Consider the following 18,425-nt stretch of genomic DNA (forward strand, 5'->3'; position numbering starts at 1 on the left):
AGGGAAGACCCTCATTCTTTGGGAATACTGGTTTTTCACGGGTGCCAGCGAGCACAGCCTTCCTTCCTTTTCCAATCTGGGCTCTCCTGGAGGGGAACAACTGCAGGCACAGACTCGTGGGTCATCAGGAGCCACCCCTTCTCAGTTCGCTCATCCTACCGGGGCCGCTCAGGCTTCGGGGGGGAAAACCCTGCACCCCAACTCAGCTACTCAACAGCGCTGAGCCCCAAATCCCTCACCAAACAGCAGGCTCCGCCCAGCCGCCCAGAACGCCGGAGACCAACGAGACAGCGGCGGGCTTTGCCGTGGAAGATAGAGCGGCCCCGCCCCGCCTGCGCGCTGACGTCACGCCGCCGCCCGCCGGCGTCGGCCCCTATCGCGTCACGACGGTCCGCTTTCAGGCGGGAGCGCCCGGGCGGGCTGCTGGTGCTGGAGGCTCTCCTTGGTGCCGCGGGCTGGGCGGGTTGCGAACCGCACGGCCCTCCGCGCGGTTCCCCGCCGAGATGCCTCCCCTGGAGAACGTGGTGCTGTGTCGCGAGGCTCAGGTGTCCACCTTGCAGTCCCTGTTCGGAGAGGTATGGCGGTCACGGTGTCTTTTCCACATCTCGGCCGGGTGATCGTTTTTGCCCGGCCTCGCGGCCACCAGGTTCCAGTTTGGAGTTGTGAGATGTGGACGGGGCAGGGGGAAAGACAGTTTGACACGCTGTGTGTGTCCCCCACATTAATAACTTCTCTCCGTCCGTGTTGTGGAGGCTGCCGAGGACGGCCTACCCCGCACCCCTGCACCCCTGCACGGCGCGGTCAGCCCGGAGCTGCTCCAGGTGCTTCGGTCCGCTGTCCCATCTGACCAGGATTCGGTAGGGCCGGTGGGTGAGCAGCGGGCTCTTCAGAGAGGCAGCTAGTGAAAAAGAGAGAAGTGACCTTCCGAGGCCACCGAGGACCGAAGTGATGCTTCCAGGCTTAAACACCAGCCAGTTTTTCCAGAATTGTGAAAGCCCCGAAAGCATATGATGCCGGATTCTCCTCTTGACTAGCTGGTCAAACGATGCTTGGAAAGAGAGGTTATGTTCTCTGGATGAGCACAGTTAGGGAGCAGCCAGTCCTTCCTATAAGCAGGAGGTGGCACTTACCCAAGAGTTCATTTCTCTCTTATTCTGTAGCGTCATTTGCTTCAGACTCATTAATTAGAGTTAATTAGGTTCGAATATTACTTGTGAGGTGAGCAAATAAGAGCAACCAACTTCCGGTTTGCTTTTTTTTAAAAATGTATTTTCCTCTCACTAGAAGTTGCATTTCCAGATCACTTCATATATAGGCAAATCAGGATAAGTGATTTTGTGTTGCTAGTAAAACTTAAAGGGTTTTGACCTTTGCTCCTACTGAAAGTTACATTTAACAAAACAAGTTTTCTGCAAGGTGATGTGTGTGTGTGTGTGTGTGTGTGTGTGTGTGTGTGTGTGTGTGTGTGTGTGTGTGTGTGTGAAATAGAGCAAACAAAAAACATGGTTCATACATCTAAGAAGATTCACTTATTCAACAAGTAATTATATACTGAGCCCATTTTCTGTGTCAGGCTAGAACCTAGCCTATTAACATTGTTAGAGTGATTTATAAAGGTGAAAAATTAGATAATACTGAAGGAGTTCATTATAATTTTAGATAATAATAGAAGATGGTAGATTAGTTTCCAAACAATGAATGTGCACAAGTGTGTAGGATTCCAGTAACGGAGAGATTTAGTGTAGCTTAAAAAACTCTTCAAGAGAATAGTCTTAACATGGATAGCAGGAATACTCACCATCATGCATTTAATTATTGAAACATTTAATTCTTGAAACAATATTTGAGCCCGTTTATAAGACTGTTTACATATAGGTTTAAGGATTCATGTACTAAAATATCCGTTTAGTAGATTTTAAGTATAGTTTTAGCAGGTGACCTGCTTTTGCCATAGGAATTTCCATTGAGAAAGCCTTGCCTTGTAAAAGAATAGTTAATGTAGAGACTTGAACCTGCTAAATGTTTGTGAGTAATATTGCTGTGGTAAAAGATAATCATAAAATACTCAACTTTCTTTTAGAAGTCATGTCATCCATTTTTCTTGTATTTCTTATTTTTCTATTTGTTTATTTTTTGTGCCAATACTGGGGCTTGATCTCAGGGTCTGAGTGCTGTCCCAGAGCTCTTTTGCTCAAGGCTAGCAATCCAGCACTTGAGCCACAGCTCCAGTTCTGGCTTTTTTGGTAGATAATTGGAGATGAGAGTCTCACAAATTTTCCTGCCCTGGTTAACTTCAAACCTTCCTCAGGTTTTAGCCTCTTGAGTAGCTAGGATTACAGATGTAAGCCAATGGTGCCTGGCTTTTGTATTTATTTTTTAAAATGTATGTTTTTCTCAGTAGGCTATAAACTCCATTAGAGTAGAGTTATATTTTACTGATATTTGTGTGTTAAGTTCTCAGCATTTGAGTGTCTCTTAAGTATTCATTGATTAACTGAAATATTTGTAGTACTGAGTAGACAATTTTTGTTTTTCTGTAGGCTGCTGATTTAATGTGCTGCAAAAGCATCTTGGTAATATGTATTTTAACTTTTTTTTCCCCAGTATTAGAGATCAAACCTATGACACTGATTGTGCATGGCAAACACTGTACTACTGATCCAATATGTGAATTTAAATATGTAGATTTTAACCAATGTTTGAATTGTTAAAACACATACATTTATGCTGGAGTCAACAAGTACATATAATTTAAAAGTATTCTAAAAGTTTTTCTAAAAACGAGGCCTGATAAGGTCTTAACCCTATGATTATACAGGTTTAGTTCAAATGTTAAAATGTACATTGAAGTTGTAGCCTGCAAAAGGATTGCATTATTTTTAAAACATTTAGCTAAAAATGGAATACACATGAAATTATACTGAAAATTTCTTTAAAAATTCATAGAAAGTTGAAGATGCAGCTTGTATATGTAAACCTGTGCAATAATAAAAATTAAAATATATATAGCAAATAATAAAATATGCCCAATATAATTTTACAGAATCATTCCATTTAAGAAAGAATATTTGCTACTTTCATTTGAATTTAAGTGATGTGATATGATGAATAAGAAAAAATTCCTTGGAGGTTGGTAATTTCTTTTGTTTTTCTATTTTGTATATGCAGACTGATAACTGTCTTTTTTTCCTTAGAAACATCATTTCAGCTTCCCATCTATTTTTATTTATGGACATACTGCCAGTGGAAAAACTTATGTAACACAAACTTTGTTGAAAACTTTAGAGGTAAGAATAATCTTAAGCTTGATATTAACTGATTTTTATTCATAACTGCTAGAAATGGAAGGGATCTCGAGATTAGTTTGTTTGCTTTTTATAGAAGCACTATCTCCATAAAATATTTCTGATCAAGTTTTGATATCTTCAGCCATTAACTATTAATTTGATAAATCCTTGAGGTTAAAGTTCATTTTCCATTTAAAAAGTTGATACAGATAATAAACTGAACACGTTGCCTTTACCTTGTTCTTTGAGTATTTCCTATCTGTATGAATGACCTCATTATTCAGTTACTCAAATTTGATCCTTCTTAAATCTTTTTCTTTCATCCAGTAAAACAAACCAGTAAACACATTCTATCTATCTCTATCCTTAAAGTCATGACAATCTGCCTTTGACCATAGCCATTGCTGCTTTCTCTTATATATACCACTGTTTTCCAAATATTTCTATAAATCTCCTAATATCAATCTATCTATTCTTATTATTGCAGCTAATCCATGAAAATCTTAAGATCTTTAGGATAGTGGTCAGTGATTTGCTGATACAGCAGGCCTTTTGTGAGCTGAATTCAGTTAATCTTTCATAATATAAGAGTTTAGAGTTTGGTCTGTGGAATATGGCAGACTTGTGTTCTTCCGTATTTACTTAGTGCCTTTCCCATCTACAAACTGGGAAAATAATGAGAACCTTTAGGATAATTATAAGAATTAAACATTAATATGTGAAAAATGTTTTCTGCAGTACCTGGTATGTAATATTCAGCAAAGGTCATCTGTTATCGAGTGTTGTTATAACCTCTTTCATATACTAAGCCATGGATGGGCTATATCTATCTGAATGAATATTGCTCTCTTCCACAGCGACTGTCTCTCTACATAAACAATGGTCAGCCAGTGAACTTTGGTTTGCTAAACCCAATCCTGTTCTACCTGAGGATTCATGTTTAATATGGCATACTGAATAATTTATAGTTCCTATTCTCTTTCAAATCTTGTTACCTGCTGCTTTCTCAGCTTGACATTGCTATTCTATATCCGCTTGCTCTATTAAGTTATTTTATTGTATAACAAATGCTTGTTTATTTATTTATTTTATTTTTACCAGATTTCATTTACTTGTTCTCTGAGAAGTGTTTCCTGACTTATATTAGATGCCCTCTGTTTTGCATCTTCAGCTGTGATCTTGTGTTGGGCTCACCTTTTAGAAGGGTTTCCTGAGGTCATCCTCAGCACCAAGCACAGTGTTTGTTTAAAGCTTGCCAGTTCATTTTAAAAACACAGGTGCTTGCTTATTGATGTATGGACATACTCTAGCTACCATAAAGGAGGGAAACCATGTAACCTGTGTTTCTCTGAGTCTGGCTTACTTCATTTAATATAATTTTTTCCAAGTCTTTCTGTTTTCTTATGAATGGTACAATATCATTCTTTTTGATGGATGAGTAGAATTCTGCTGTGTATATATACCACACTTTCTTGGTCCGTTTGTCCATTGAGGAGCATCTCTCAGCTGATTCCATGTCTTGGCTGATTCCATATCTTCACTATTGCAAATAATGGTGCAATAATCATGGTTGTCCAGCCTTTTTTGTGTTCTGTTGGATAAATTCCCAGGAGTAGAACTGCTGGGTCATGGGGTAATTCTATATTTAGTTTTTGGGGACCCTCCATGCCGCTTTCCAGAGTGGTTGAACAAGCTTACATTTTCACCAGTGTGTAATAGATTTCCCTTCTGGGCACATCCTAGCTAGCATTTGTTACTCTTTTGATAATGGCTATTCTAACTAGGGTTATGTGGAATCTCAATATATAGGTGGTATGTAAGCAGTTACAAATGAATTAACTGAGGTGTAATAGACTATGGAGAGCTCATATTATGTAATTCTTTAAAAGACTTAGTCAAAGCCCAACAAAATAAGAACCAGGAAATGGGTCCTTGCAAGAGGGGAGGTGGGGTTAAGGGGAGATGGGTAGAAAGATGAAGAACTGAGAAAAATAGGGAAAGGGATAGGTCAAAGGGGGGTGAGAATGTTGAATGGATGACATAGATCAAGATTCATTGTATGCAAAAACTGCTTTGTTAAACAGCAAAAAAATTCAATGACAAAAAAATTCAGTATATAACCTAAAAATTAAGTGAGGGAAGAGGTAGGTAGGAAGGATTGTTGAAAGTGATATTGACCAAAAGGCTCTATATTCATAAATTGCTTGCTGAATGGCAACTCCTTTGTACAACTACTTAAAGATATCAAAAATATTTTTTAAAAAAATAACACGGGCTGGGAAGGTGGCTCAGTGGTAGAGCGTTTGCGTTGCATGCTTGAGGCCCTGGGTTCGATTCCTCAGCGTCACATAAGCAGAATAAAAAAAGCTGGAAGTGGCGCTGTGGCTCAAGTGGTAGAATGCTAGCCTTGAGCTGAAAAGCTGAGGGACAGTGCCCAGGCTCAGAATTCAGGCCCCACGACCGGACCCCTTCCCTCCCCCAAAAAATACAGGTGCTCAGGATTCCATACTTGACTTCAGAATTTGAATGTCTTAAGATTTTGGCCCAGGCATTGCTATATGATTAACACTACTTTTGCTATAGATACACAAATAGGCACTTAGAATATGCTGTTATTGAAGGGCAAGACAAGCAGTTATTCAAGTAATCAAGACACTTAGAGATATTATGGAAAGGAGTAAAAGGGTTTAGCAAATACTGATAAAAATGTTCAAGTAATTATGTACCTTTTACATTGGTACTCAGAAAAAGGAAAGCTTTGTTATTGGGTTTAGAATGTCACTAAAAACAGCTGCAGGTTTCATTATTTGTACCAGATGCCACAAGTTATGAATGATCAAAACTGCTTTTGTGGTTCAATTTTTAGAACACACTATATTTATTTTGTTTCCTTGTGTTTGTGGATTTTTTTTTTCATGTTTGTATTGTTAGTTGTGGGGCCTGAACTGAGGGCCTAGGTGCTGTCCCTCAGCTTTTGTTCTCAAGGCTAGCTCTGTACCACTTTGAGCCACAGCTCCACTTCTGGTTTTCTGATGGTTAATTGGAGATAAGAATCAACTCATTACCTTGTTGATGTAACTGTAACCTCTGTACAGTATTTTTACAATAAAAAAATGTTTAAAAAAAAGAATCACATGAGATAGCTCAAGGCCATCTCCTCACAAATAATCTCTGGCTTGAACCGTTGAGCCACCTGGTGGATTTGGTGGTGGTATGCACTGATTTGCTTTTCCTGTTTTCTTTTGAGTGAAGACATGTGCTTGGATATAGGAATAGGAGCAAGTGCTGCATTTAACATCTGTGACTACTTCCAAGAAAAACACTATATGCATTAGATTTTAATTTGCTGTTCATATGCAGAGACCATCTGGAAATTCAATTATAGTTTAAACTTTTACTCTCTTGTACCTACCAATTAAAAATTTTTAAAAAGTATTTGAATCTGTGAATAAACAAGCTGGTTATAGCTTCACTCAATTCAATGGAACCACAGCGAATGAGTACTAGACATAGGATGCATTTTATGTTATTGTGATCCTAAAGTGTAATGGCAAGCAGTATTTTGTCTACTGCTACAGATATCCATTAGCCACTGAGAATTTTACAATGATAACAATAAAAGCCACTAAAATTTGGAAAAAAAAAAAAAAAAAAGGAGTCTCATGGACTTTCCTGCCTGGCTTGGCTTTGAACTATAATCCCCAGGTCCCAGCCTCATGAGTTGCTAGGATTACAGGTGTGAGACACCAGGACCCGGGTTCATTTTGATAGTTTCAAAATTAAAAACTCATCTTAAAATTCTCATAGAAGGATTATTATTGTTTCTAACTCTTAAAGTTCTCCTGTGTCCAAGAACCATTTGTCATGAAATATATCGACATAGAATTATAAATAAGACATTTGACTAAGAATTTTAGCATTCAAATGGACCTGAGTTTCTTAATTAGAGTTCTTAAGAGGAGAATACAAGTTTACTTTGAAGCTCTATGGAAACAAAGGACAAAGTCAAAGAAATGATTGAAGTGAATTTAATGAGAGACTATTTTAAAAGTTGAAACTTGAGGGAATAGAAAAGGGATAGGGCCTTTATTCTCCCTAGGCCTGAAGGGACCTTGGATAGTAGCTGTTTCCAGAACCCAGCAAGAGATATAGTATTAGAAGAGGGAGTGTCCAGTTGAAATTTGTGTAGCCTTTGGTAAAAGAATAGCCACTGTCAAACTGGTCTACAGTGGTGCTGGTAGGGAATCAAAAGAAAAAAATATCATGTTTTTCTTCCTACAACTCTCCTTTTTCTACTATTTCTTTCTTTTTCTCCAACCACAGTCAGGTAATGATAGTCTGGTGTTGACATCTGGGACACAGGATGGTTGGAGAATGGTATAGATTTAGAAAGGCAAATAAAGACTATCCAGTACAACCTTAGTGTGTATGTTTTTTATTGACCCTTTTTGTTTTTGGATTTCAGCTTCCACATGTCTTTGTGAATTGTGTTGAATGCTTTACCTTGAGGCTGCTTTTGGAACAAATTTTGAACAAGTTGAGTTACCTTAATGCTTCAGAAGGATGTTCTACTGAAATAATCTGTGAAACCTTTAATGACTTTGTTCGATTATTTAAACAAATAACCACAGTTGAAAGTCTCAAGACCCAAACTGTATATATTGTAAGTAATTCAACTTGATAATATTATCTTTTGTTTGAACATTGATTGTATGTTTGATTAATTTTTGTATATTTGTTTTTGAGACTGTTCTGTGGAAAGTGCTTTGGAATACAAAAATCTAATCAAACTATTTCCTATTTGTAAAGGGAGCTATTTTTAATAGAAAAGTTATAACATATTCACATAAGACTCTATATAGAAAATGTAAGTGAAAACTATGAGATTCATAGTCTGAGGTACATCTAGTACAGCTTTATGAGGTGATAATATTTGAGGTAGACCTGAAAGAGCAAATAAGATAACATGAGGAAACTGAAGAGTGATTATTTAAGATGGAGCAGAAATATTTAACCAAAGGCATATTGCTGGGAATGAAATTTAGAGAGTAACAAGTAGTCTAGTTTTAACGTTTTACAAAGTATGAAGGGAGAAAATGAAGACTAGGGATAATTGGGGCCAGATCATGGAAAGTCTTGAAAATATACAAAACACTTTATTTCATTTCCTAGACAGTGAAAAGAGATAGTGAGGTTTTTTTGAGCAACAAATATCCCTTAGGAAGAATGAAGGCATTTATCTTTTAAGATTTACAGTATATTAAGTAGATGATTTAGAAGGAGATGAAAGAAATAAATGCTGGAAAAATGATTTTGAGACTGTTGTGATTGTTTATAAGGGGAAATTTGGGCGTCTGCTAGCATTGGTACAGAAGATACAACAAGAAATAAATGGGAGAGACAGCAAATGGATAAGTTTGTGGGAAAAGATTAATTGCTTGGTTTTAGATGGGCTAAGTTTGTGAAAATGGATAGCATTTAACCTGTCTTTTTAGAAATGTAAATAGTATTTCAAAAGTTAAATCAGAAGCTATAATTTTTCTTTATATGGAAAGTTCAAGTTTGAATTTGTACTATATTATATACATATTTTGTAAAGGACTTTGTAATTATTTTGGTGTTACATCTTTTTTCTTTTTCTTAAGGTTCTAGATAAAGCAGAATATCTAAGAGATATGGAAGCGAATCTGTTGCCTGGATTTCTTAGGTTACAAGAATTGGTAAGTATGAGGGTGGTTTTCCCTCAAAATAAATGAATTAGATCTATAAAATATGGACAGATGTATTCCCTTATCAGAAGATTTGTTGCCACAACTTTTCATTTTTGCCATATTGATATATAATATCAATAGTATAAATGTAATTTTCATTTTTCCATTGAATAAAGTTCTATTTTTTTATAGTAAAAACAACTTTTGATAAAATTTACTTTTCAATTATTTCAGCTTTTTATATCTAATTACAAAGTAACTTCTATTAACCAGAGGCTAGACTGAGCTCTATAATAATTGAAAATTTTGTTTTCATGTTAATGACATAAAAAAGATTAAGAAGTAGAGCTGTGGCTCAAGTGGTAGAATGGCAGCCTTGAAGCAAAAAAGCTAAGGGACAGTGCCCAGACCCTGAGTTCGAGTCCTATTACAAGTGAAAAAAAAAGAATATAGATATTCTGGATCATTTCTTTATTTTCTTAATATATATTTTTTATTGTAAAGATACTGTACAGAGGGGTTACAGTTACATGAGTAAGGTAATGAGTACATTTCCTGTTGAGCGTTGTTATCCCCTCCTTTGTTTTTTTCCCTACCATCCCTTCCTTCCCCGCCTCCCCAACTCCTCTGCCTATGGTCATTCAGTATTATAACTCTTTCTATATTTACTATTTTAGTTTGTATTTATAGTTCCATTATTGTTACTATTTTTTTAAACCTCCAAGTATATTTTTAATTAACTTTATAAAGTACTTTTGCATATGTTTTGTGATCAGATAGAGCATACTTTTTTTACCCTATAGAGATATAAATTCAGAGATTCCTAGAAATCAGTGATTTTTGTAAGATGCAAAAACATTTGAAAGATCTTTGCTATCATAAATAAGCTAGTTTTTCCCCCCGGGTATTATTCATTTGTTGAACCCCGCTATATTTGTTAGCCCAAAGAATACCTTTCTAAGGAATGATGATTGGTATATAAGCACAGAAATTAGGAATTAGTAAATAATAGAGCATCATAAAAAACAGGTATTCTACACATCCGGTCTTTTTTATTCCTCCTCTTTATAACTAATACTTCTAGACCAGCACAGCTTAGTGTGGCAGAGATAAACTTGCCTGGTCATGCAATGTATTGCCACCTAAGTGGTACAATCAACTGTCTCCAAAATTGAAAAAACAAACAAAAACAAAACAGTGCTATATGTGAGATTGGGTACTATGAATACTTCGGGATCCAAGCAGCTCTTGTACTGAGTTTTTATACTCAAGGCTAGCACTCTCCCACTTTGAGTTATAGTTCTACTTCTGAGGTAAGAGTCTCATGGATTTTCCTGCCCATGCTGGGCTTGGGACCACAATCCTCAGATCTTAGCCTCCTAAAGTAGCTAGGATTACACGTGTCCAGCCTTGTGCTTGCTTTGTAAGCCAAAGACATGTCAAAAGAATATGGAAAATTAATTTTTTTCTGGAGAGTGTGGAAGTGGATACAGGTTATGCATAAGACATTTATGGCTAGACTATAAAGGAGTAAAAGGCCCATTGAAATTGTTCTTTTACTGTTCTTAAAATTGCATGTTTTTACTTACTGGTTTTTTTTTTTTTAATACTAATACAGTTGTCTGTATTTTAATATATATTCAGCATCAGCTTTACTCAATAATATATAAACTCAATAAAATAATAGTATGTCATGTCTGCTCTTCTTTAACTCCATATTTTCTTTTTATATTTACTGATGAACAAAGCTAAGCTTTGCATTTTTGCTTATTGTTTGAAAGCTTATGATTTTAAAGAAGTTCCTATAAGAGGATTTATCTCAACTTTTCAAGCAAATGTATTTTTAACTTCTATAAAATACTTGTGTGATCATCCTAGCATTCATGGGTAACTGAAATGTTGATTAATCTACAAGTTTTATGGAAATTCTAAGTAATTATGTATGAAAATGTGCAAATGGTTGAACTCCTTGATTAGGTTTTCAAAATACAACTTATTAATATGGAAATAATTTGTTATATGTTGGAGCTTTGCTGGATTTACTTGATGAAATATCTAAATAGAATTATTGCTCCGATTTAAGGTTTTTAAATTCAAGGTTGCTTTTATTTCTCTTTCTTTTACAGACTGATAGAAATGTGACTGTTATCTTTCTCAGTGAAATTATTTGGGAAAAATTTCGTCCAAATACTGGATGCTTTGAGCCATTTGTCTTGTATTTCCCTGATTATAGCATAGGTACAGTATTCAGTCGTTTTTGTTTTGAAAGTTTGAAAGATTAAGCTGTACTTTTGAAATATTTGGATGGGTACTAATCTCAAATAAAATGGTTTAGATTTCTGTAGAAACTGAGAGGCTATTTTTGAACATTGAGAGGTTATTCTCATAAAATTACTGATTTTTTTCAATGACCAGCTCTAATATATTTTTATCACATTTAGTGGATTAATGTGTGTACTATATATAGTGATTATAGCTGTTACACACGTGTGAATCAGCCTAGACTGGTAAAGCTTATTAACATTATATTGAGATCTTTATTATAAACTTGGGCTAAGTACCATTTGGAATGTATCCTCTGATTTTGTGTATTCTATTTTTTTAAATGATAACTCACTGTACTAACTGCTAGTTTATTGGGGGTTATATTTAGTCTTAAAATTTATAGGTCCTTATCATTTTTGCCTTTGGAAGAACACAGTGATTTCTTGTATTATTGAATAGATTTGCAGATTACTTAATCTACTGGACAATTATTATATGAAGATGATACTTCTGATTCAAAGATAACTGTGAAGCATAGATGGTTAGCAGACTATGAGTAAAAAGCATCCCATGAGTGATCTTGGCCCTTTAAAAACTATCTAAACCAATAAGCTGTAAACACTTATTACAAAACTCAGCACAAATTTTCTGTCTTTCAGAACACCGTAACACTTCCTGTTTTAGCTAATTAAACTTAACAAAGTAGATGGAACCATTATTTTCAGGAGCTTTCCAAGTGTGGAAAATGACAAAATAAGGAAAAAGGGGGGAAAAGGAATAAATTAAAGAATTCTGTTAAAAAATTTCTATGACTACTTCATCACTGTATTTTTTATATCCTATTTTATTTTTAAGTACTGAAAAGTTAGGGTTTAGAAAATTATTAAAAAATGTTGATTTTTTTAACATTGTCTAAAGTATGATATAATTGAAAAATGTATTAAAAAGATACAAAGTGGCATAAATACTAAAGGGAGGTTAAAGACAGAATTCAATATAGTTATCTTTCTAATGTTAGAGAGTATAGGAAAGTAGAAAATATAGTAAGAACCATATTAAGCCTGATGATTAAATCTTAAGACCTTTTACGAATCATTTTTTAAACTTAAACACTATAATCAGATAAAGCTATTCTAGGAAGCAACATTATTGATAGCTAAACTATAGGATGATTGTCATTCTATTACGCTAATGCAATACACATATCATCTTTAGAAATGTATTGTCTAATGTTAAGAACATGTTTCCTTAGTAGTTAGGAGCCAGATTTGGAAGTCTTTGTGTTTTGATCTTTAGTACATACAGACTACTTTCCTTCAGATAGATTATAATATACTTAATTGGGATTTTGATTACTTATTTATCAGTCAGGCTAGGTAAAGTTTTCTTCTGATAACTATTTGACATTTTTAGTGACATGGTTTAGTGACACACAGTTTCTTATCTCATGGCTGGAGTGTGGTTCCATTAGTAGAGGGCAAGTACAAGTACAAAAAATAAATAAGTAAAAATAATTTCCTACCTTTGTGCTGTTGTTCTGCATATTACTTTTACTTCATTCTTTTATGTTGGCTTTAGTGAAATTATAAAGTAAGAAAGAAAATATTTTTATTATGTTTACTTATTATTCTATCACAAATCATACTTTTCTAATCTAGTAAGTTTTATTATTTCTGGGCCTGAAGTATTTTTTTAAAACCTTTGTTATAAAGTACTATAAAATAAGATAAAAGTATTATATGCTAGATATTTTAAGTTAACTTATGTCCTGTGAACAGGGAACCTTCAAAAGATACTGTCTCATGATCATCCTCCAGAGTATTCAGCTGACTTTTATGCTGCCTACATTAATATTCTTCTTGGGGTTTTCTACACTGTCTGTCGGGATTTGAAAGAACTTAGACACCTGGTGAGTGAGCTTTCCGCTTACATGTGCCTTTTAATATTTTTTATGTAGAAATGGAGACAAACAAGGAGTCAAAAATGTATGTATTCTGGAGATTTGGATATGACTTTTTGAGGCTAATATGTCGTTTAAAAATTCAATGTCTGAATTAGTATATACTTGGACCTGATGAGAAAATTGCATTTATCTTTGGTGTGGTTTTACTTTCCTTAGCCATGTTGCTTTTTCTTCCTCTTTTCTCTAGTTGCAGAAAATGTAGAACGCTATTAAAATCAAAATGAGTAACAATAACAAGAAGTTTTCAACCTTAAAATTGGTGTGTGTGTGTGTGTGTGTGTGTGTGTGTGTGTGTGTGTGTGTGTGTGTGTGTGTGTGTGTGTGTGTGTGTGTGTGTGTGTGTGTGTGTGTGTGTGTGTGTGTGTGTGTGTGTGTGTGTGTGTGTGTGTGTATTTTTGGTACGGGTCCTGCGGCTTGAATTCGGGGCCTAGATACTGCCTCTTACCTTCTTTTTCTCAAGGATAGTGCTCTACCACTTGACCCACAGCTCTACTTATGGCTATTTTTGGTAGTTTTATTGGAGATAAGAGTCTTATGGACTTTGCTGTCTGGGCTGGCTTTGAACCATGATCCTCAGCTCTCAGCCACCTGAATAGCTAGGATTACAGCTTGAGCCACAGATACCAGACTCTGTGTATTTTATTGTATTTATTTTTTGGTAACATGTTCTTCCAGGCTTCCATGTACATAGAAATGTTTGGCCTGTAATCTAGACTTGAGTATAAGGTGCTTTAATTCAGATCTTAGAGCTAACTTAGAGCTAGTAGTTGTTATATGTTAAATGCTCTAAATTAAAAAAAAAAAGCATCAGAATAGCTGTTTGTATTCCATAAGAAATATGGGAAATGATTGTTTAATTTTTTTGTCTCTTTTAATTGTGGAGATGTAAAAGGAAGGTATCAGGACTATCTTTTCTATTTTCTTTTAAGAAACTTTTTATTGGTAACTAAGATCTTTAAAAAAAAGCCAGTAAGATGGGAAGGCAATTATTTTTAAAGTAACAAATTATCTCTTAGCCTGTTTTCATTGCTATGCACTTTTCCATCCTTTGCTCTGAAGTAAAGGGATCCAGTGTATATTAGAATATGTGTTTGAGTCAGAATATGGGAAAGATGGTCATTTAAAACTGTGGTAATATTTAGTATGTTTGTGGCAGTTTGGGATTTCAGGGCTCTTCTGACTTACATGTAGATGTCAAGCATCTTCTCAGCTGAGATGGAACAAACTAGCTCAGGCTAATCGTTAATAGTCTTCTAGAAGTTGAATGCTTTAGGGATAAGACCACTCATATTTAAGGGGAAATGACAACAGAGGGGACTTACATAAGAAGAAAGGAAAAGGGAAAGGTACCTAGAAGAACCATTACTAGGATTTATATGTAGCTTTGGAATATTTTTATATTTATACATCAGCACTTCTTTTGATGCCTGTGAAATTATTGGATCTACCAGTTTAGAACAACATACTGTTTTTTAATGTATTATTAGCTCACAGTTCTGTACGTTAGAAATCCAGGCTGTGATTGAAACCCCACAACAAAAAAAAAGAAAAAAGAAATCTAGGCTCTGTTTTATTCGGTTCTCTACTTAGGATATCATAAGACTGAAAAATACTGGCTAGAATGAATTCTCTCTTAGTTTGCTAGTTTTTATTTTTGTTTTGTAGTATTAGGGTTTGAACTCAGGGACTTAGACTTCCTTGGCAGGCACTCTAGCACTTGAGCCATGCTTCTAGCCTTGAATGAATTTTTGTTCTGGGGAAAATTCTGCTTACAGGCTCACTCAGATTGCTTACAGAATTTAATTAGTGTTGGCTATAGGAAGATCCCACAGCCTTATTGGCTGTCTTCTGGGAATCCCTTGCAGGGCCTCCTAGAGGAAGGTGCATTCTTTACCACATAGCCATCTCTATCAACAAGACAGAAGTGTCACATAAAATTCTCCTATAATCTCTTTTATGAAAAACAGCAGAGAAACCATTCTGTTTATGAAGAACTTGTGATCAGATTTGGCTCACCTGATAACCTCCCTATTGTAACTTTCCAATAAATTCCATAATGTTTGTGATCTTAATTTTATCAGCAATTCCTTGAATAGTGTTTGATTGAATATCTGAGAGAAGGTGTAAAGAAACCAAGGGACACTCTTGGTACTAACTTAGAATTGGTGCTAACCTAGAATTCTGACTTATGTATATGTATCAGACTAAATTCTAACAATTTCAAATGCTATAATGAAGATATACTGAAAGTTTCAGTGAAGAAGAAATGGTAAGCTTCTTAATTTGTCTTACTTTGTAACTTACTCAGCATTCTTTTTTCTTTTTTTTTTGGTCAGTTGTAGGGCTTGAACTCTGGGTCTGGGCACTGTCCCTCAGCACTTCAGCTTAAGGCTAACGCTCTACCACTTGAGCCACAGCACCACTTCGGGTTTTCTGGTGGTTAATTGGAGATAAGAGTCTTGGACTTTCCTGCCTGGGATGGCTTTGAACTATGAACCTCAGATCTCAGCCTCCTGAGTAGCTAGGATTACAGGCCTTAGCCACTGGTGCCTGGCTTATCAGCATTTTTAACTCATTATTTTACCTCTTAAAATGTCAGATTTTTCTTTAAAAGAAGGGAAATATTCTTGAATGAGGCATTGATAAGATTACTAATTTTAAAAAATCCACAAACCATAGATCTGCAATCACAATTTCAAGCAATGGGATCACTATGAACATATGGGCAGATTATACTTTGGTTCTGTTTCCTTAGCTGCCAAATGGACATAATAAATGTGTAGTTTTCAGGAATAAGGTAGTTACAAGTGACCATTTTGAGTTCATGATGATTATGCTTATGTTACTGTTATTAGCATGGATATTTTTGGTGCATTTATTAATTTCTTAATAAAGTTATACCTTTATATTTTTCTCCCTTTTAATTTGTTAAAGAGTTAAAGAGTTAACTCTTAAAGGTAAGGAAGAACACATTTGAATGTAATAAAAGCTGCAAGAAATTTTTTGTATTTGGACAAATATTAACTTATAAAATCCACTTATTACTAAGGATCAGTCTTGTAAGTTTACTTAAATAAAGAAATTGTGTTTGGAAAGTTAATGTAGTCATTATACAATTATATAGTTTTGTGCATTCACTATCTTTATTTGCAATCACATTAAGATTAATTTTGCTTTTATAATTTATGAAAGTAAAACTAGATAATAGACTCTTAAAATTATTTTTATAGCTCTTCATAATTATTTAACATATTTTAATATTTCAACCAAAAAGAAAAGCAGTATGTTTTAATTTAGCTGATTATTTACCTGTTAGTTTTAACATTATAATACCTTAGTGTTATGATCAGTGCTTAGATCTGAAAATCTTAGTTGACCAACGTGGAAATTTCTTCCTTAACCTCTTTCTCAAATTAATATTAGCACTTAGTGTTATCCCCTGAATTGAGATTATATAATTATCTTTTCTGTAGGTCCTGTTACTGGATTATTTCAGTATAGAATAGTTAGGACCAAATTAGTCTTTTTTAATGGCATCAGTATTTTTTTTAATCAATTAGCTTAAATTACCTTTTAATAGAATTTGAGTGTAAGTTTTGGAAAACTACTAAATAGTTATGATAAGTTACAGTTTCTGAGACTTTAAAACACACAATTTTTAGAGAGATAGTTAAAATATAGCTTCCTGGGTTTCATTCTCAGGGATTTTGATTTAATATGCCTGGGTTGATGCCAAGAACTTGAATTTATAACAGTCTCAGATAGTGCTCCCAATCTAAATAGTGTGTCATACTCAACTAGATGATGTTTAATTTGTGATAATGTCCAAATGTTATAAAATACCAGGTAATTCTTTGGACCTGAAGTATTTTATTAAATGCTTTATAATTCTAGGAGACATCATTATTACCTAAAAGTAAAAATAATGTTTTGTTGTTTTATATCCAGAGCCTAATATATTTAGGCCAATTACACAGTTATACTCTTGGACTATCATTATTGGTATTTGTGCTGCCTTACTGTAGTAATAAGTTGTAACTACATTTTACTTGAGCAACTGACCTTAAAATTATTTGAATTATAATAAGATTCATGCTTTCTCTTTGTTTTTCTATCTTTATTTATAGGCTGCACTTAATTTTCCTAAATATTGTGAGCCTGTAGTTAAAGGAGAAGGTAATTATGGAAATTTAATCATTAATATTTCTTTTCAGAGACTTTTTCTAATGACCTAAGTTACTGAAGTTTTCTCCTGGGTATGTGTAGCAGGTGAACGTGATACTCGCAAACTGTGGAGAAATATTGAACCTCACTTGAAGAAAGCCATGCAGACTGTTTATCTCAGGGAAATATCAAGGTAATTTTTCTTTATTTGATATATAAATGATTCTCCTTTATACAAGATGCTTAGAATAACAAATTTTTTTCAAATTTAAGATTTTTTTCCAGATTTTGGAATATTATGTAGACATAATAGTAAAAAAATTTTAAACTACTTGAACAAGATATCAGAACTTAAGAAGCTTGGGGTCTTAGGCCATGCCATCTGTGGTTCTTGTCTGTAATCCTTGATACTGAGAAGGTTGACATCCATAGGATAGAGGTTCACAGCCTATGTAGAAAAGTGCTTAAGACTTTACCTCAGAAAGGAAATCAAGTGAAAGCATGGCTCAATTAGTAGAGCACCAACCATGATAAGTAAGCTCAGTAACTATGAGACCTTGAATTAAAACTTTGGTCTGGGGGGAAAATAAGTTTGGGGTTTTTGGACTTAATATTTCTAAGTTTTGGATTGAGGATGTTTTATTTCTATCCCATCTTCTTTTTTGTGGTACTGACATTTGAATTTAGAGCCTTATATTCTCCAGGCAGGCACTCTACTACTTGGAGTGTTCCATCCTTACTTATATTTTATTTCAGATGTTTACTAAAGTATGTTTTCCTTCTCCTTTTTCATATACAGGAAACAGTTATAGAACACTTAAGATTTGGATTATTATTTCAAGAAGTTATATTATTGGGCAATTTGAAATAAGGCTTTTTAAAAAAATCTAGAAAACTATAAGAAAATCAGTCTGTTTTGTTTTCATATTTATACCAGATATTTTAATACTATAAAATTTGGTTATAAATGAAATGTATAAATTATTGTCTCTCATTAGAAGCTTTGCAATTTTTTCTCTTACATTATGCCAAGTA

The 18,425-nt window shown here is 34.6% G+C and overlaps 1 protein-coding gene across 1 annotated transcript in view; it reads left to right on the forward strand.

Moving 5' to 3' along the window:
- The first annotated feature begins 386 nt into the window (after positions 1-386).
- Orc5 (origin recognition complex subunit 5) overlaps positions 387-18,425 on the forward strand; it is a 53,138-nt gene continuing 35,099 nt past the window's right edge. Inside the window, exons 1-8 of the mRNA XM_069996299.1 lie at positions 387-575; positions 3,195-3,287; positions 7,753-7,950; positions 8,933-9,007; positions 11,125-11,236; positions 13,042-13,172; positions 17,354-17,402; positions 17,493-17,583. Coding sequence (XP_069852400.1) covers positions 504-575; positions 3,195-3,287; positions 7,753-7,950; positions 8,933-9,007; positions 11,125-11,236; positions 13,042-13,172; positions 17,354-17,402; positions 17,493-17,583 — 821 coding nt within the window. The 5' untranslated portion in view covers positions 387-503. The remainder of the gene's footprint in view (positions 576-3,194; positions 3,288-7,752; positions 7,951-8,932; positions 9,008-11,124; positions 11,237-13,041; positions 13,173-17,353; positions 17,403-17,492; positions 17,584-18,425) is intronic.

This window comes from Dipodomys merriami, unplaced genomic scaffold, assembly GCF_024711535.1.
Source record: "Dipodomys merriami isolate MVZ:Mamm:240054 unplaced genomic scaffold, mDipMer1.0.p SCAF_5, whole genome shotgun sequence".
NCBI lineage: Eukaryota > Metazoa > Chordata > Mammalia > Rodentia > Heteromyidae > Dipodomys > Dipodomys merriami.